The 21,507-nt window shown below is 37.4% G+C and overlaps 1 protein-coding gene across 1 annotated transcript in view; it reads right to left on the reverse strand.

Moving 5' to 3' along the window:
• Window positions 1-939: 939 nt before the first annotated feature.
• The window catches only part of ELOVL4 (ELOVL fatty acid elongase 4), a 36,881-nt gene continuing 16,313 nt past the window's right edge, over window positions 940-21,507 (reverse strand). Inside the window, exons 2-6 of the mRNA XM_026121081.2 lie at window positions 20,121-20,308; window positions 16,075-16,155; window positions 9,196-9,367; window positions 6,866-6,993; window positions 940-5,835 (exon numbers count right to left, since the gene is read on the reverse strand). Coding sequence (XP_025976866.1) covers window positions 5,560-5,835; window positions 6,866-6,993; window positions 9,196-9,367; window positions 16,075-16,155; window positions 20,121-20,308 — 845 coding nt within the window. The 3' untranslated portion in view covers window positions 940-5,559. The remainder of the gene's footprint in view (window positions 5,836-6,865; window positions 6,994-9,195; window positions 9,368-16,074; window positions 16,156-20,120; window positions 20,309-21,507) is intronic.

The following is a 21,507-nucleotide window of genomic DNA, read 5'->3' on the forward strand; positions in this document are numbered from 1 at the left end:
AACCATCAATTACAAACAACGTAAGAGACAATCAACCGCACTGTATTTTGCTATCATGGCAGACCTGGTTCTCTACTACCTGAGACCTGCAGTAGCTACCCACACTTACATGCTAGGAGTGCAACACGGGTGCAACTCAGTATGGTAAGGCTGATCACTGAGATCAGACTTTGTGAACTAGTTAGAAAGTAACTGATCGCACACAGCAAATGTAATGATGACTTATGCTTCCTGTCTAAAGTGCTTGAGCATCTCAGTTGAAAGTCACCACAAACAATGCAGTGTCCAGCAAAAACTAAACCATGTAGCCTTCTGTTTTATGCCTGTTAACACTTCCAAGGCAGAAGTATCTTGAGCGCTAAGTACCACATGCAGGTTCTCTTATTGTCACCTTCTTAAGACAGGAAACAGAAGATTGCATTGAAAAGCTTCTTAGTCAGAAGCAATATATTCAGATGTTACATCCATTTTTCACTCCGCTGAACCCTCGCTCCCTCCCCTGTATATCCAAGGCACAATGCTGTAGTGACATATCATATTGGTAGAGCACTAAATGCCAGCTCTATCAGATGCTTTCAGTTTCTGCCAGCTTTAAGATGACATTTGGACCAAATCTGATGCTGATGTATGTGCTGTACAGCCAAAATATGTTCCAGGAGACCTATATTTTGTCTAAGCAGACACTGTATTATTAGTCAGTTGCGTAAGGGCAACTTCAAAGCCTGCAGAATATCATCTTGGAGCAAAAACCAAAACTGGAATGTGTCCCAACCTTAAAATGGGAGGATGTGCCAGAAAAACTTCCCTCACAAACTTGTGCGCTACATGACATGTAACATCAACACAACCTCAGCAATGCTATAAAATAAGTAAGTATTCCAAAGCAAGGTGGGACACAAACACATTTCATGGAACACATAAAACCAAACTCAAACAGCATGAAAAAAGTAGTATTTATTTTATTGTTCACAAATGCATGAACACCTTATGCAAAAGCAGCATCCTGAACCATACATTTCCCCTATCATCATGGGATATTGGCAGAAAGCAAGCATTTTTCTATTCTTCTTGATTAAACACACACTGCTGATGTAAATGGGAATGAACCCACTGATTTCCATGGAGCTCTGTGTAAGTTAAAGAGGCCAACTCAGACTGCAACACAATTAGATGTTGCAAAGGCATCTTGCTCTTCTCTCAATGACAAATTATCATAGTATGTGCTTCCCACTAAGATGGATACACTGTCCAGATACCTAATAAGTTCCCCACTCTCTTCAGTTCTAACTGAAACAGATAAAATTTTAAATATTTATTTAAGCATTATGACCCCGAAACCACACTAACTTAATGCCAGGTTTATGTTTATGCTCCAGGAGCAATCTTATTTTATTCAAAACTTTAAAAGATAACAAGTGTGCTCAGATGCTGTTTTAGGAATGAGACCTTTCAGCACAGTAGTCATCTACTCCTTTCCTACCTGCCTCCTCTGCACCTGGAGGACAAATGCTTACACTGAACAAATGCAGTCTGAGCTTAACTTGAAAAAATGCACAGCATTTTTTTTACCTTCATCTTTTCCTCCTGATCTTGAGATGGAAGTAGTTAATGGACCAGACTAACCAGAATGCAAAGGTTATGTCTGCCTTCACGGCCAATACAAGCAATGGTCATATAATCAAATAGGCCATGCTTTTGAACCTACACAGAAACATTTTTTTTTTCTGTTTTTGTTTTCTTTAATAAAGAAGCATTCTCTTAAACAGAGAACTTGATTGCAATGACCTTGAAGACTTACCTGGAGCAAATTACTCCTATTGTTTCTAGAAATGACCCCTACTATAAGATAGCATCATTCCTCCACTCCTCTGAGTGAGACTTCCCCTTTCCTCTCTCCTGCAAATCTACAACAGAAGCCTCAAAATATTTATTACACTAGGAGAGATGGCTCTGACGGAAAAAGCTTCCATCACCCTATGTCTAAAATGACTGACAAATACTGTGTATGTCTGCAAGACTGATATTGGGTCTACGGATCAGTGAAAACTTCATTTTACTGCTCAAGCTGTAGGAACTATGGTATTAGCTCCTGCCAACTTCATATTTAAGAAATATCATTTACTTCACACACTGGAAGAACCCGTTAAGAACCCATATATATGTGTGTATATATATATAGATGGATAACTTTTACACTGAGCAAATCGCTAAAAGAACTCAGCAACAACTAACATACAATGCTAGAGATGAGGATAAATGAGATGGTGTCACTTATATGGCATCAGATAGTTATATGACTCTTTGACCAAAGAGTTTCAAAATTATTCACAAATAAGTATCTTTCAATGACAAAAATAAAAAATTCCAAAGGGCCTGAATTTCACTTCTAAATAAACTGGAAGCATGTAGCAGGAAATATTTACCATGCAAAGTAGCTTCTATAATTTAAATTTCAATTCTGTGTATAGCAAGCACATCTAAACATACACTCCATTACTTTTGTAGCCAAATTCTGAGGTACCTTGGTGATGACTTTAATGAATCTGGCAGTATCTCACATGTGTATCACTGCCTCAAATTTTGGAAAAGAAGCAGCTGTACATTTTCAACCCTGTATATTGAGAGTCTGGCTGCACAAAGTCTGAAGCAGAAGTATTCCGCTCATGACCACACCTGCAAAAATGCACATTTAATAAGGCCATCATACTCAAGCTCAAAACAGGACTCAAGTCACATGAGCAATCAAATAAATCAGAAACAGATCCAGGAAAGCCATATAACAGAAGATGGTCTCAAAAAGCAGCATTCCAGGAATTTAATAAGTGATTGTTTTCTCCATGAAAATGCGTGCTAATATCTTGAATTGATTTTATCCACAGGTCCAGTCAACATAACTAGTATCCATACATGCATTCTTACAAAGCGTCATTTTATTATTATTTTTACTAAAAGGTACCAAATGACCCAGAGTTTGAGGGTAGGATTCTTTCTACCCCAGTTCTATCAATGAGGTTCAAGTTGTTATCAACTTTAAGCAGTTTCCATGCATGCTGAGGGGAGATTTGACTTTCAATTGTTTTAAATATTTGTCCGCATGCAAGATACAAATCTTATTTTACAAAGTGTAGCAAAGATAACTGAACCTGAACTGAAATATTCCTCAGGGTGTTCTTGCAGAGCTAGATCATGTTAAGACTACCAGTTTATCTGATCTAGCTTCAAGAAAGACAGAGCACACAATCAATTTAACACAAAACAATGAAGGGTGCAGATTTACAGTGAGTTAGCTGCCCACATCCCATGGCAAATAGAAAGAAGCTACCCTTTAATCAACATGGGGTAAGCTACCTTGAATTTACAGTAGGGTAAGAGTATTCACACCAGCTATTACCTCAGAGTAGCAGGTGTGCTGTAAATCTGCTGTTCAGCTTGCTTTGTAGTAATTTGCTCCATTCTGGAGTTGTCCAGCCAGCTAACATATTGGCTTAAAGATAATGGCATTTGTCCAAGAAGGAAGTAGACCACTTTCCATCTTCCCCATGCCACTTTACATAAATACATAGTTATACAAATGCAAAAAGCATCAGAACCAAGACTAGAAGAATCACAAGACAAACAGGAAAGTTAATGGTCACATGCATTACCATTCAGCAAAGACAGTCCCTCACAATCCTGTATTCTGCCATAAAATCTACACTAGGGTTTATTACTGATGACCTACCTTCCAGGCTAATCAATCCAGCATTAGTGATTATTTCTGAGTACAAACTATATCCAAAGCTTTTCCACCTAAGACCTATATTTTGAGTTTAGATAGAGTTTTCAGTATCATGACAAGAGACAAACCTAGGACAAAGATTGTGACTTGTTTGCATGTTATAAATAACAGGCAAATGGGTAACTGAGGTGCAAAAACTAGTAATTGTGCCAGACACTTTACACCTACAGCTCCATTTCTTTCTCCTGTAATGTGTCACTTGCCTGATGCAAATCTGACACTAACAATGAATATGTTTTTGACCAAAGCCGTTAAGAATGCATTTAGACAGCAACAGATCAGCTCTTGCAGTGTTGAAAAAGGAACCTGAGAGTTCAAGATATGGTTTCTAATTCCAACTGTCTCATACTCATGGCATACTGGGCAATTCAAAGCTTCTCTCTCTCTCATAGTAATCACATTATATGGAAGGGAAATAACATTCATATTTTCTTCACAAAAAGGGTAGTAAGTCCATTAACGTATCAAGTGAGATGAAAAGCAGTGTAAAAGAGGCTTCTGCTTATTGTAGCAGTTATGATTAAAAAAGGATCAGCAGAATCACTTCGTCAATTAGGTTAATACTTTGGGAATAGAGTTTCAGAAGTCTCTCTGTGGCATTCACATTAAAGTGGTAGCCTGACTACTAGCAATATTTTTGCCTGTAATTGTCTAATGCATAGAGTATTGATGGGTATATCAAGTAGCAGCAGTATTTTCAGCATTTTATATCTGCTGTATTTAGTACTTTATACCTGAATTCTCTCCCCCAATAAAAAGTGTCTGTCCTGTAGTTAGCATGACTATCCCATGCACACAGCATTTCTAAATGGAATTACATATTATCGTTCTCTCTCCAACACAATATTATCTTACCATTTTCACTATCAGTCAGCACCACAGTTTTAACGCAGGTCATGAACAACATGTAATGGGCCTACTTTAATTGCTTGCTTCAGACGTTGTTTCATATTCACACATTCTTAAAATGTCTTCTTCACTTAGCCATATTAAAAATAGTACTCCAAAATTTAAGTTTATATTGAAAAAGAACATTGATGATTTTACCAAAACACACCTGAACAAAAACAAGAAAAGTCCCCTGTACTCACAAAGCAAATCAAATTTTCTCCTGAATTAGTGTTAACAGACATTTATATTAGAAGACTCCATATTTCAGAAATCAGTTATTTAATGCTCAATATTCTTTTCAGCAGATGAAGAGGTAGGTATATTTCCACATAACAACAAAAACTGTAACAGACATTAAATTAAATCAAGTAATGTCTGAAAAGTCAAACACTGCTCTGACAGCACATAAACGTAATTGTGTGTGAAGATACTCCCCAAGGAGAACAAGAAAAGTTGTGCATTCTGATTAGATAATACGTCATCATTTAAAATTTAATAAATTTTTTGGAAAAAAACACAGGTATTCAAACACTACTTCCTTCCATTCCCTCCCCCCAAGAAACATGAGTGTCCACAAAACTGGTTGTATCAATGGTAGTATGAACTTTTGGACTGCTAAACATGGAATTTACTGCAATTCTTCCTTACATTCACCAACACCAGCAGTCTACAAATTTACACAGAGACCATATGCATGATAATTACATCATTACAATAGAAATTCAACTTTAAGTGTTGTTAAAACAATCTTCATAAATAATGAAAATATCTGTGTTCTAGCTCTTCAGTGACCTAAGGTTAATTGGTACAGATAGATATCAGGTTTTTTTCCTTTTATAAACGAAACTGGAGGTTCCTCACTGCCAGCAATGGTTAAGGCCTGAATCAAGTTACTCTCCTTTTGCTTTTCCCTTTTTCTGCTTTTTTCCATTTTCCACCACTGGAATATTTTCTGGTTTGCTTACTCCATTTGCAACAGCACCATTTGCTATTTTGCCATTCTTTACAGGTTCCTTGGGCAGCTTGTATGTCCGATAGTAGAAGTTACCAAACAGGAAAATGAAGGTGACAGCATAGAAAATTACACCCCAGTGCATCCATTTAGGGAAAGGACAATCAATATAAATAGACAAGGCTGTGTGGCCAATGGTCACATGGAACTGCACCTGAAAGACAGAAAATACAGAATCAAGAAAGTTTAAATATATTCTATACATCTGACTGCAATGTATACCAGTGCATTAGGTTACGAAAACTGTTAAAACTTTGGGGGGGGAGGGGGGGGCGCTATCATTGGCTGCCAGATCACACATGCACACATATGACTGATCATGGAGATCAACTTTATTACAACCTCTGGTACTAGTTTTCAAAGCTGGAAAAATGAGAAGACATTAAGAGATCTGGATTTTTTTCTGCCTTTTCAATAGGCCTTTGCAATTCACAGTTGAAACAAAAAAATATATCAGTATTACAAGACTTGCACAACTCTTCTCTGTGCTGCACGTTTTCTGAGAAATAAAACAAATGCTTCCATCTCCAGGGCTTTTTTACTAGTCCTGAAGCAGATTTTGAATATCAGACTGGGGGGGTGGGAACGGGATGGACAGCCAAAGCAAAAATAAACAAAGGAATGGACACAGACCCATTCACTGTAATTAGATTTCCTTCACCAGGTTGTTGCTGTATAATAAACCAGACCTCAAGCTTGTCCTTTAAACTAAAGGGGTAATTTCAAGGGATTTAGAATAGGATAACCAGACGCAGTATCACTGCCTTACAGTAACAGACTGCTTGCGTGTGTGGGAGTGTGGGGTGAACTCAGTGTCAACCTGAGGCTGAGTTGTGAAGTGGTATTTAGCACTTTCCCAGTGTGGTAATCATTTTTATTGTGCCACTAAATAACAGCAATTTCTTTACAAATATAAAAATCTTTTAAGACTTAAAATACTCATGAGTAGTAGTAAGTCCTTTTAGGAGGACTTTTTCCACATATTCATACAACAGTGGTTATATACTTGAGCAATTAAATTGACTGCTTAATTGCACCAAGTAATATAATCATTTCTGACTTGAGCTGTAAATAAATATCAGATAGCTAGATATTTCTGGAAAGAGTCTGTTTCAGAGTTCTGCAGATACCAGTCTACTCAGAGGTAATAACTTCCAAGATAAAGGGAGAAAAGTTATACCTACCAGTTGTAATATGGTCAAGTATCGTTTCCACCACAGATATTTCTGAAATTTAGGGCCACAGGCAGCTAATCCATAATACATGTACATAATGACGTGAATAAATGCATTCATCTGAGCTCCAAAAAAAGCTGTCCAGAAATGGAAGGGAAGATTTTAATGTAATTTTGAAAAAATGAGGAAAACATCTATTCTCATATTATTTATATAATAGTACAATCATGAAGCATAGGGAATGCTGCACTTCCATCTTTGAAAGAGTCCACTGTATAAACCTAACTGCTGACATGTACTGGCACAAATATCTGTTCATCCTAGTAGTGTGTCATGTCTTTCATGGAACTACTTATGTAAAAAGTTATTCATATAGATTTTTGTTGAACAGACATTTGTCATAAGCAATCCACATTAGTTATTGCAGTATAAGTGCAATTGGTTTGTTAAGGGATTATTAAAAACAATGTTTCACAATGCAAGGTATAGAGAAGTGTTTATCAGGTTCTGTGCTTTAATCTATTAAGCTATGTATAAGTAAAGTTTGTAAGATTCACTTCCCAGCAAGAAATCAAGAAACTCATATGGAAGCCTGATTAAAGAGACCAAAAAACAATACAAAGCAAAACTTCATTTGTAGTTGTAGATGTTTAAGGGCACTGCAAAGCAAGTTTGTCTCCTAAAAGCTCATCTTTATTTTTTTTTATTTATAACTCAAACTCCAGCATTCTTAAACCAGTAAAGGAATAGTGTAACATTTTGCAGAACAATTCATGCTGGAAACAATGATGATAGTTCTCATTTGCATTAAAACCTCTTAGCTCTGTCAAGATATGCAGCCATTTTACAGAAGCAAATTATATCTTTCTAAGATTTTCTTACACTGCCAGAAAGGCTTGAAAAGGCTGTATGTAATGTAAAACACTGGGGCAATATAAGCAGCAGCTGCTAATATCAGACAATTTAGATTTCCATGCAGTAAACTATGTCTAAACCCTGTCAGTTAATTTGTAATAGATCTATGTAAGCAATGTGTTATCAACTACAAAACAGAAGATAGATCTATCTGCATTTATGCTGCAGCCCTCCATTCCTGTGGAAGAGCAACTGTTGCTTTTCTTTTTGCAGGGGATAGAAGCTAAGAGGCAGTGCAGGAACATCACAAAACTGAAATAAGTTTGGAAGTAGTCCCAACTGTTGTACTGAATATTGCAGATATTTATAGCATAAAAAAAAATTATAAAAGGCAGTAAGGAAGAGGGCATTTTGAGGTGTCCAGGGAATTTCCAGGTAAGACTACAAGCAAGCAGGTGTAGTAACCAATGAAGATCATGAAACATCTGGTTGAGTACTTGCATTCTGCAGACTACTTTGGAGAAATTCAGCCATAGTTACAGATACTAGTTCTAGGTATTTCTCCTTCCGAACAAAAACAACCACTCAGTACAAGACATGTAGAGTAAACGAGAGCATAAAGCCCACCTACTGTAAGTATTGGGGTGGTTTGACAAAAGAAACTTTAGTTTGGAGTTTACTGTAGGTAACTTAAGCGTCTTAAGCTTACAAAGCACATTACAAACTACAGAATATTTTCCCTGAGCCCTTTGCTCTGCAGAGCTTATAATTTGTGAGAGAAAAGGCAACAATGTCAAAAACAAAAGGTACAATGCAGGAAAGGGAGGATGTAGCAAGAACAATGTAACAAAATTCTTTGATGTGGGTTTTAGAAGCAAGAAAAAAAAAAAGCTAAAGATGATCATGAATAATAGACTTGTGTCATTATGAATAGCTTTTAAAAGTTAACTGACAAATTTAATGGCTCACCTTCACAGGAAGGTTTCAGAATTTTATACATGCATCTTTTATAAAAAAGAAAGCAAACCCCAAACTTGGATATAATGCCAAATATCATCTCCATTAACTTTATTACATTTGCACACAGATTGTGGCCCATAATTAGATTTTGCAGTTCTCTGTATCTGCAAAGTTAAAGTTAGGCAAGACACATTCATCTTTATTTCATACAGAACACGGATAATTCTGAAGACAGAATTTCAGGCTTGCATTTGATGTCAGGGTGGGGGTGGGGGGGGGAGGAGGGAAGTTTTGCAGTTCATTAGACTATGGCCCTGGTACCTTTTCCTCCTCCACATTTCCCACAGAGAAAATATGTACATATTAAAGCTACCACACTGGTTCAGTGCTATTTAAACAGTCTTGTACATCATACAGTGATAATTCTATGAAAGCTCTTTTCTATTCATCCCAAATAATAATTTTCCATCATGTCCACCCAAAGGGTGTGTGTATTTGTGTGCGTGTGTGTGAGGGAAACTCACCTTGTCCACCTGCAACCCACTTAATACCAATCCACCACAGGGTGAACATGGTGAAATGGTGATAGACATGAAGAAAACTAATTTGGTTAAATTTCTTCCTCAGGATGAAAAATACTGTATCCAAGTATTCAATTCCTTTGGAGACATAATACCACCATAAAGCAGCAGCTATCTGTAATAAGAAAAAACCAAAAGTTTAAATGATTCCAAGTGGAATGGAATAAAATTAACTCCACCTATCTGCTGCAAGGGAAGCATATCTCTTCCTTCCCCAAATTCTGGTTAATGGCATTAAATGTTGAGGTGGAATCATTAAACACCTGGCAGTAATAGAATAATAATAATATCAAAACTCCAGTCATCCATTCTGGACAGGGTTGTAGTATTCTGAACCCATGGCTCACAAATCACTACTGTAAAAATAAACAAAACCCCCTAACATAATTAAAATAATTAAAAGCCTTGCTGTCTCTAAACAGTCTACAATTTAAACATAAGGAGTCTGCATTCTCTTTCTTTACCCTAAGCTCGGTGGGAGAAGACTACTGCAGGGATTCTTGTACTAATGAGGCAACACTGATGTGGTCAGAACAATGAGGCAGAAACATTATGATAAAGCAAAACCGCAAAGGCTGCAACTTTGTATAAAATTCTTCTGATATTGCAAGTGCATGGTGGGAGGATACCAACTCATTCTACAAGCTAGATGCAGCATAGATTTCATACCCAATAGGGCAATACTCCCCTCAGCTTCTAGCCTACTCAGTAAATCTTTCTGAAAACCAGCATTCCTCCAGAGGCTATCTTCCATTCTGGGAACAGAACAAGTGAAATTATGCGAGGCTCACACAGCAGAAGATACAGAAATATAACCCAACTACCCAACAAGGCAGCGCTACACAACAAGCTTTTTCTTTTTTTCTTTTTTTCTCCTCCCAGTCCACCAATTACAGTGGAATTTGCCCAAGGTGCAACATGAAGCATGGATTCCCACTGAAACTGGGATATCACTATATCAAGTAAAGCTCAGAAGCTCCATGCAGTAATTTCCTAATATTGTGATATGGAGGTATCATGGTGGCAGGACTCCCTTCCGTATCCCAAAGCATAGCAATGAGTCTAGCTCCTGGCATCATAAGTAATCTAGCTCGTTATGCAAGGGTGGGAACAGAACGTATCCGAGAGAGTGACTCACATGTAGAATGAAAAAGTGCTGAAAAAGGCACCACCAAGAAGAGCAGGCAATGTCACAACACACTTATTTGAGCAAGTGAAAAGCTGACTTGGTCTTTCAGGACTCACCTGATGGCAAGTCAGACTCTTACCTTAACATTGTATAAAATAACTTCACCATCCCCCTCAGTCCCCGGGGAAGACAGAAAAGAAAAATAAGAAAGCAGCAGCTTCTCTCCCCAAATGCACACAAACTGTTGTGTGAGTGAGAGAAAGGGAAACCAGAAGAATGAGCAGTACAGAGCACTGTTACAGTCCTGCATGGTATTTTCCTCCACCCTTCTAATCTAGCTGGAGAGGAATGGTCTCTCCCCACAGTAAGCTAAATCACAACCATACTCTGCCTGATGAACATTTTAGGAGAGATTGTGACAGTAGCGAGAAAGCAGCACAAGAGCAGAAGAGTGCTGCAGTTCTGCATTGCAGACTCTGCAGTTTCCCAAAGGGATTGTACAACTTCTCATTGCCAAACTGCAGACTTTTACATATCCACTACTGAATACCCTTCTCACTCTACAGATTGTCAATTTTATAAAAACAGATACTAACAGCTGTCAAAGCTGGAGAGGGGCCTGATGACAGAAAAGTGACTCCCACAGATCTTGGAGTTCCCAGGCATGCACGCAAGCTGCAAGAACTATCAATATATATGTTGCTCATTATCTAGTACACTTCTGCCTCTGGGACAGATAGTCATGTGTTTAGTAACACCCACATCAAGGCTTTGTCTCACACCCATGGATCAGCAGAACAGTCCAGCATCTTTCACAGATACTTGCTAAGCTGCAGCTTTTAAATAAATTACAAAAGATAAACATCTGTTCATCTCATGAGTTAACAATAAACACTTTGGCCTCCATCCACAAAAGGACAAGCCAGCATAACAACATTAAGTCCCTTGGAGGTCCTACCTTCTGAGAAGCTTGTAAAGAATCAATAGTTCAGTTAGACACAAACTGCCATAAAAGCTCTTACGAAGCTGATGCGCATTTTGTTAAAGAAACAGTGGAATAATAAGCAGTACTTGCCAATTCACTACATAACAGAGCACAATGCAAGTGGAGACAAAATCCAACAGAAAACCTGTATTTTACATCCAAAGTGTTACAGGCTCACTGTATGCTCCCAGACAAGTCATTCACACCTTGTTCCTTCTTTTAAATTCCACCTGTCCTGCAGTGAAAGCAGTTGCAACCTGTGGATTAAAATCAACTGAACTTCTGATTAAAATGCTTCCCATCACTTAAGAACAAAAAATAGCATTCATCTCTTAGCAGGATTATATCTGCTGATTTTTATGTTCCTGCAGGTTTTTTGCCCGAAAGCTCTTTCATCCTCTCCCTTTCCCTCATCCAGTTTTATCTCTATTTATTCTTAAAACAGGTTTCAGGTACTGTTCTCTCTCAGTGCTCCCAATGATTTATGCAGGTATTTTGATCATTAGCTTATAGATGCAGAAAAAAATGAAACAGATGTTAAGTCATTTGCCCAAGGCTACATATGCAATCAGTGACAGAGGACTGAAACAAAGCAGAACAATAGAATCAGTATGTAAGCTGTGTCAGGAGCAGATGGTCACTATTAAACTTGTTCTGTAAAGCATCAAAAATTATGACTTAATCAGTAGTCCTGCTTTGGACACAGCATGAAAGAAAAATTTAATTTAACAGAAAATATGTATTAAGATAAACATTTCTGAAGTGAATACTGCTAGTCATGACCATACCTTTTCTGGGAGTTTTCATATGCGTCAATCTAAGTCTGTTTAGACACCAGATGGCACAGAAAGATTACATTACAGCCTAAGATTAAGGGGTCAACAAGGGGTCCAATCCCATGACCTCTGCCTGCTGCAAGCTTTTTAACAGAGGTCTGCTTTAACATAACACCTGTGTCCTGCACCCTCCTTCCTCATTTTGGGTTGGAGCTGATTATCTGTTATGGGATTTGAAGGGATGGGTACTTCTGAAAAGGTAACAATGACATTAAAAATTAAAGAGGAAACTGAGGTTTTTAAAGGTTTTTCCTTGCTTGAGTTATAGAATTTTCTTTATAAGACCATGAAGTTTATTTTGTTAACTCAATTTTCCTTTTCATGGAAATTTACAGAAAATTTGTAAAGATCAAATTTATGGCCTTAATTATTGTATTTATTTCATAAGAGGAAATTATTCAAGCTCTAGATATATGCGCAAACAGGAAAAGTAAAAGCAGATTAAAATTACAACACAGAAGACAACCATAGCTCATCTTTAAGATTACCATTAACACATTTAAAAGTAGGAACTAACTAATGTACCACAGTTCCAGACTTCTAATCCTTACTTCTCCAAAAACGCTAATAAAATAGATGAGTCTTCTCCTGGGAAACAAGAAGACACAAAAGTCAGAAGAGAGGCAAAGCGGCTACTCACAGATGCTAAAATTAAATGCCTGAATTTAGACCACCTTAGGAAGTTGTTTACTCTAAATAGTGGAGCTTCCAAAGGAGCACTCCAGAGCATGGAATTTAGCACCTCACCCCTTTGCACCAATTATTCTGGCTCCTAAACTAGTTAAGCAAAACGTTCCTCCAAGATGCAGTTCCAGCTCCTTCAAAAGTCCTTGCTGGGATTTTCCCCTTTTTCTTCCTTCTCTGTGTAGCTTTTCCTAACCAATTACAAAACATACTCCTTAACTTCCTGACAGCAGTCAGAAAGGTGGTTGCCTACCATACCAGGAGGTAAGTCCAATGAAAAGGAATAAGATATCTCTGCAACTCTGGCATCTAATTCCCATCCCTGCTCACTCTAGTTGTCTGGGGGAACCTCAATGAGATCAACAGGTGTAGGGTTAAAACACTAAATAGGAAGACCAGCTTCTTCATACTGTGTGTAAACTAACTATAGAATTCATTGTCAAGCAATGCCAGAAGCTTGATAAAGTTCAAGAAAGCATGTAGAGAAATTTGTGAAAGAACATCCTGTTAAGAACTGGCAAAACACAAGGATACCATCTCTGACTCAAAAGGTCCATGAGCTGCAGATGGTTGGTGCTGCTAGACTACACCGAGCAAGTGCCCCTAGGTGCCTTACTTTACACCGTTCCCTTGAAATCACTATTGGCTAATGTCTAAGGTAGGATGCGGGTTGGAGAAGAGGAGAAACACATTCTCTGTCACCTAGGATGGTCAATCTTTTGTTTCTCTTTCTTTGAGGGACAAGGTATGGTTTCTTGACACCTCATTCTGAATAGGAACATTGGTCAAAATGAACCACTACCTGGCAGCATCGTAGCAGCACTTTCCTGAGAAATGGCAGAAACAGAAGCCATACCAGGACTTTAGACCACCATATGTGATTTGTGTCACATTTCTCATTATTTAGTTCCCATTTTTTTGTTCAAGCTTGCTAACCCATACAATGAAGTCATATATGAAGCTGTTGCTTTCCAGCTCATGTTCTATAATGCTTTCTGGGCTCAGTGCTTTTCCTGTTTGAGTTAGTGCCAGCCTCCTTTATCTGAATAATGCAGGACTCATTTACTCACTTTTTTACAAATAATTTTATTTATATGTAGTTCTATTAATGTAGAGCAGAATTCCTCTTCAGAGAAATCCTGGTGCCAAGAGAGACTAGATATTTACTATTTAAATCTACTTAAATGCTGTCAGAGATGTGATGCAAGACTCATTAGTTGTAAACTTAAACTGCAAGAAGGAGCTCACATTTAGATACTTTAAGAGTTGCTTTTGCAGGTTTACATTAAGAGAAGTGATGGCAAATGGAATCTTAAGTTCTTTAACACATCCTACAGTGTCAAAAAAAACAACATGCCTTATTACAGAGCATGATTTACTGTAACACAGGCCAGAAACTTATCTCAGACTCTTTGGTTAGACAAGAGAACAAAGTACACTTGTGAAAAGTGTAGCTTTCTACTTGTTACTTATTACTTTTCCTAAATTGAGAATTTATTTAGAAAAACTGCCAGATATTTAACAAGATAAGAGTTTTGATTGATAACACACTAATCGGTTACTGCAACAACTTGACAGAACTCAATTTGCACTGCTTTCCCAGTTCTATCAGTTGCAAATTGCACATTACAACTTAAAACTTTAGAAATAAAATTTATGTAAATCTGTAAGTCTGTAAAAAGCTTAGAAAGTCAGGAAATCCAAAGAGCTGATACTGCTAAAGCAACCTGTCTTTTCCGGACATATCACACAATAAATACATGGTGCAGGTCATTTTGCCTTCATTTCATTATATAATAATCCTTTCTTTTTGGTCATAGTGATGAAAATGGAACATAATTTTATTGAGCATGTCTGACCTGCGCACAGCCTTCCAAAAGCAAGTGCACCTAAAATTCAGACATGAAGTATAAACCTAGTACTAAGCAAATCTTTGGACAAGTTTACATGGAGACTGGGCTAGTTGTTTGCATACAAAGTGTCATTAGACTCCCAGATATGCACCCTTGTACTTAACTATGATTAAAATTCATCCTATGCCTATTATGCCAGTCCTCAATGTCATCCAGTTGCATATGAGAACGTTATATTTTTCTCATATATTGAAAAACTGTAAAACATTTACACTTTGCTAGTTTTTGTTTTTAAACAGTTATTAACAGAAGTATTCCAGTGAATGAAATAGCGTCAGCACAGTACTGGCAAAGGTGAAAAAACAGGTGACCAAAAAAAAAAAAAAAAAAAAAAAAAAAAGAAAAGAAAAAGAAAACACCCCTATGCATACAGTCATCACTTTTGCAATATGAGCTGCTATACAGACGGTGTAAGAATCAAAATCATCCTTCTCACTACCTCCCGCTGTCACTTGTGGAGGCTTTTGAGAAATCTACTTGTGAACAGCCACCTTGCCAAGACAGACATTTTGAAAAATGTATTACAAGCATTAAACATATTTAGAGCATAACACACTCTCATTACATTTTTAGGAACATGTTCTAATCTGTATAGGACAAAACTTGCAAGAACAGCTGTAAGATTCTCAAGTGTCAGCTCTGCCAGAAGATAGGGCTTAGTACATGAGCCAATCTACACCATTATGGAAGTTACCAGCCATTTGCACTTTGATTTTAATTTGAATGCTTTCCAAAAAACACACATTTGAAATCTAAGCATCTGCAAAGGAACGTGCTGATAATACCTTTACCAGAAGCCAGAAAGAGCTCATGAAGCCAAACATTGGTAAAGGAGACAAAAAGCTGCCTCACCAGTATGACTGAAGTGCAATCACAGTGTAAGCTGGCATATCTCACTTGCTTTGATCTACCTAGAACATTATCCCTTCACTGTGGTTACACTGTATCATAAACTTCAGCATGGTCTATCAATCAAAGTATACATAAAAAGGTTATCATGGATTGTACAACCACCAATGAAGCCAAGGATGGTATCTTCAGGATTAATCTTACTTGTATCAGTTAGATGAAAGTTAATGCAAATATATGATGCATTGCAATTAAACTGCTATGTGCAATGTAGTCAAACCTGAAGCGGTCTGTCGAAATATAACGGGATACAGTCATGGCTGACGGAAAAAGTTTGAAAAAACAATTTTCAGACAAAACTTAAACCACAACACAATGTTATATATTGCACACACCCATACACAAACACAAAAGGGAAATACTCACCCTAACTTCATAAACATTATCTGAATAATCCACAGACTGGCAGACATAGCTGTACCCTCGAGCTCTTGATGATAAAAACAGCTGAAAATATTAAAGTCATACGTGAGGAGAATGATGCTAAATAAAGCATATTTAAAACAATTATCAGTGAACACCTTGCCTTATCAAACTTACCTGATCAGAAATAATTTCAAATATCCTTATGAGTCCTGAGAATACTATTGAACAAAGCCAATATTTAGTTCCAACAATGTACTGTTACACAGTGCCTATTTTATTCTTCTAACGTAAAAAGAAAATGCTTATTTTTCCTGCATATATCTGTCCAGATAATTAGAAGACCATGTAAATCAGTAAGAATTCAGTATGACCTTAAGCTATTCCAACGTGAATCTTCCCTTAGAGGGCTCTAGCTTCAGAGACAGAAACCACCTAGATGATGTCACTAATAATAACAGAAGAGCAATTCCAATGATGGATTAGAGCAAAGAGAGAACTCTCTCCAACAGATAAGGATTAGGTAATTTAGATCTACCATTCTTTCAACAATATACCAATCAAAATCCAGAAAAAAAACCTTAACAGACAACGCTGAGCACCATAAAACATGTTAACAGCTTTTGGATGAAGAAAAGCGCCACATTTTTGTGCCAGTGGAAGTGGCCCGAAGCATATCAAATGGTCTGCAGGGCCAGATAAAGCATGTTGCAGTAACCTGAACTGGAGAAAATGAACTTGAAATTTGAGTGAGCTCCCATTGAAAAGAAGAACACTTGTTTAGAATCCATGTCTGTACAAGGTTCAGGTAATACTTTTCATATTGACATTCATAAACATTACAATCCAAAATTGTTTAAATCCACATAATCCCACCCTGCTGAGGATCAAAATATAGCAGTGGAGCATGTATAATCTGTAAACAGTGAACTGTAAAGGTAAAAGAAGGGGTATACAAGAGGATCTTCAAGCTAAAAGCAGGCAGCCACTCACTACTCTTACTCCAAACTTCACTTCCTTCTCATTTAGACTGAACTCGTTTGCTTTTGTGTCTAATGTTGCACATGGCACTAACAGAGTACAGATGCAAAGTCAAGTATTATCCAGATACAGCTAACATATAAAAACTTGTGAAGCCCAGTGCTTCATTATTTGCTGTACACGCCTGTTAAAGGAGAGAAACAAAAGCAGCAGCTGTCCACAGAGAATATTCTAAGAAAGAAAAATAACAAATTCTGAGTCATCCAACTACTTCTTCCAAACTGCTGTAAAACCACTAGTCTCCAGTGTGATCCCACATGGGCATCAGCACATTGACAGTATCAGAGAACAGGAGAGATTAGTTTCATCTGCACTGTTACAGAAACTAATTTCTGCTGAGGTCTGCCAGGTAGTTTGACCAAGGTTCACTCAGAAAAAAAGGCAGTGAATTGACTTTGGCAGACTTCAGCTACTCCTTTAGACTAGAATAAGAAATACAGGATATTGTGGCAAAATACGGTCTACTCATTCACGACTTTGGCAAGTTCTAAGTAAAACTTGCTCCTAATTTGAATCTCAACTTGAGTCCAAAACATGATAATCTCGGACTAGACAACCTAGCAGTGCTTGATCAACTTAACGTTTTAGTATAAGTTATCAAAGATGACTTAAATAGTCTTCCAAATGTCAAACCATATTAATAACATTTACATTTAAAACAAGAACTATTGATCTCATAAAGACGTTTCACATTCAAATTCTGTTCTTAACAATACCTGGGAACTTTATAGTAATTCACAAAATACAAACTATGTATCATTTTTCTCATACCAGTTATATTACTCACGTGAATTACAACAGTGGCCCATCAGTATTATAAACCTCTTGCAGACTGAAGTAAGAGTTGCCTGGCTAAAAAGAACAACTGAAACTTGAACACTTGCCTCCCAACAGTTTAAGATCAAGAAAATACACTTCCTATTACAAGTGTTATGGTCCTGTTTAACATCCATTGAATCAAACCTACCATTTGCAATAACAGGAAATCAAAAGCTCTGCCTGTAACTCAAATAATTAGCTTTCAGCCTATCAATGGCAAACGTATTTGCACCTGAAGTTCACAATGCCCAAATCACATTTATTTGTATGCGACACTAGTGGTTTGGCAATGCTGTGCAAATGCATGTACTGTCGCATAAGCAAGCAAGGTTTGAACACCAACTCACTGCAAGTCTGGGGCAATTCAGTTTATGGACAAAATACAGTTTGATCTAAAAAAAATAAATGAAAAGGGACGGACATTGCAAAAACTGCAGAACTCATTTCAGAGGATTTTCAGTTCTTATCTGCCAAGATGGTTGGATTTCATCCATTCCCACAATTATCTTGGGTGTAAGCGTTAAATCCTGTTGTACCTGTAGTATTTTATTTTCCCTGGACTTAGACTATTTATTAGGACAGCTTTTTAACATGAGATTAAGACACCATAAGAACTGAAAGTATATCACTTCTGAAGCTAAGATTGGTGCAGTGGGAGAGCAATCAGCTATCAGTTCCCATTAGCACCATGGTAACTCTAACCACAGTAAAGGAGCAAAATATGAAAGGTATTTTGTGAATGTTCCTAATGCTCCTAAAAGGAATGAACAGGAGGGTGAATGCTCAGGACTTTTGCCTACTAAATATACGTGCAGAGACAAAAAAGCAGGTTTCACAAAGGAAGAATTGTGACCATCAAGTAAGCTGAAGACTAGCGCTAAACTTCAGAAATGCCAGGGAAGACAACCACGTCCCTGCTAGATGGCGTTAGGCGATACATAATTCCTTAGTTCAATGGCTTTTTTCAATCCCTCATCAATCTGTGTGGCATCATAAGTCTCCGAAGAAGATCTCTGATCTTCCCAACTATTATCATCCACGAAGAAATTCACAAACATAGGATTGCCCAAGTTAGATGAAAGCAATTGGATGTTATACATACTAGGAAATACTCTGCAATGACTGAACCCTCATAATAGTACTGCCTTCACTGGAGCTGCCTACAATGAAAGTCAAAAAATATTTTAGTCTGAGTGAAAGACTGCAATGAGACAGTTTAGAGATAATGATGACTGAGGTGTTATGGGTAAAATTAATTTTACTGAATCATGTCTTGAAACAGGCTTAAGACAGTCAACAATGTTGTTATAGAAGCTCTGGGGAACGGTCCAATATGCAGAAAATTGTCAGATATCCTACCACTTTGATGGCAAGAATACAGAACAGACTGCCAAGAAAAGAATTCTGCAAAGCTGTAATTTTAACGGCACTACTTCCTTCCTTACTTCTGGACCACATGGGCAAAGTCACAGTAAAATAAAACTACTCCTTAGCAACAGCTGTATTCTGGAGCACCATGTGGGAAGTAGGAAGTAGTAATCCCACTTAGCTACCACTAGAGAGCTGTGTCCTCTGTATAGGAAACCTAAGAAAGGAGAAACACAGCAACACTTAAGAGCTTTATTATTAGAAGTCATGCACTCCAAACTTTGCAAACTAAGTATTTGAACATCTTATCCTTTCCTGCATCTATAAAAATATAGTTTACTTCATTTTCATTCTTATTCTAAAAAGCAAACTTCTAGACAGGATGCTTCTCAAAGCAGACAACGCATGTTTGAATTGCTAAAAATGATAAACATATTGAAGGCAACAGCTTAACTTGTAATAAGATACATTCTGACACATTTTAGGATAATTAAAAAGAAAAAAAAAATCAGAAGTGTTAAACCTGTAATGATTTTAGTTAATCTCGCTAATGTTTACACTAACATAAATCTAAGAAGAACCTGAATTAGTTAGTATATACAAATTCATTAGATATACACTCACTCAGTATGTTTGTTTACAAACAGATGATACCTAGTTATAAAAACACCATATTAAAGGCAAATTCAGCTTTAAAAATCTGGACAATACATTTATCTTCAATAGATGCATCATGACTATGTAAGATAATTTTCATTTTTCAAACTCTAGACACTCTCAGACTTAAACAGGAATTCCCTCCTGAGAGAAGGTATACACACCTCTTTGAAAATGAAGAAATTGAGTAGAACCATTCCAAAGTTGTAAACAACCAACAGGAAACGTAACTGGAAGGGCTCTCTTGTCTTCATCCATTTGGGGCCCAGCCAGACAGTGAGAAGATAAATAGTGCTTATAGTCAATGTTGGAAACGGAGACTGCATCAAGGGCCAGTCATCAACACGTTTGTCTGAGGGGGGAAAAGGCAAACAAAAGGAATCAACAAGGTCCAAATAAAATTATTTCATTATTACTTTAGGCATTGCAATTGTCAAGCACTCTTTTCTCCTGAGATAGCTGGGCTAGATAATACAGACATAATATGCTCATTCTTTCTAGGAAGGCTAAAGAAAATAAATAGCCAAAGAAAAAGAATACCTCACACAGAGATTCACTATGTCAAACAACTTATGGTGTCCAGTTCTACAAGCCAAAACAAGCAAACAAACAAAATCAAGCAAGCCCAAGCCCAACTCAACCCACCCATCCTCCCCTGTCCCTCCCTCCCCCCCCCCCCCCCCCAAGTTTTCTTTCAGTGACCGCAGCAGCAACAAAACCAAATGCTCAACAACACTGCAAATGGAAGGTACACAAATCTGGCAAAATGCTGGTAAAACTAATAGCTTTTATTAGTTTAAAGTTAGGCATCAAACAGTCTCCAATTAATTTTATACAGGTTATATGACAGACAAGTGCCCTTGCTATTTGATGTATGTCAGTCTCGTATGCTTCAGACAGAAAAGTGAGAAGGTTACTAGAAAACTATTAAATAAGATAGTTTAAAGGGATGGCTTTAGTTAGAATATTTTATGTTGCCGTACGGGAGACCAAGGTTTTATTTACAGTATCCTTTAGTCACTCAAAGGATCTAGACTTGCACGTACTCCAGGGCCCAGAATTTACTATATTAAGTGCTGGATGTGTGTCAAAAAAAGCACTCTTGGCCAGAAGAACTAGTAACATCTAGGATTAGAAGATGGATCTGCTATGGAGGAAACAGACAATATTAAGTGATGCCTCCTCACTCAGCAGTTTTTCTCCCTTGTGTATGAAGGCTAATCTCTAGTTACACTAATAGACAAAATATAATAAATCCGTAACTATCAATACTCTGCACATCTCTAAAATATCTAACTGGATTTTTCCCTGGATGCTTCGGCCAACTGGACTTTAGATGGAAATAACACCACATTGCCCCTCAGGGAGCTCAGACATCTAAAATACCTGCCTTCAGTTATTTGTGGGCAAACCCACAAACAACAGTGCAATTAAACTCAGATTTACTTAAAGGGCAAACTTTTGGAGAAGTCTTCTTCAGTGACTCAAAGACAGAAAAGAAAACTATATCATAAATTCCTGATCCCAAGCTCAGCTATACAGACAAGTTAG

Source organism: Dromaius novaehollandiae, chromosome 3 (genome assembly GCF_036370855.1).
Source record: "Dromaius novaehollandiae isolate bDroNov1 chromosome 3, bDroNov1.hap1, whole genome shotgun sequence".
NCBI classification, from domain to species: domain Eukaryota; kingdom Metazoa; phylum Chordata; class Aves; order Casuariiformes; family Dromaiidae; genus Dromaius; species Dromaius novaehollandiae.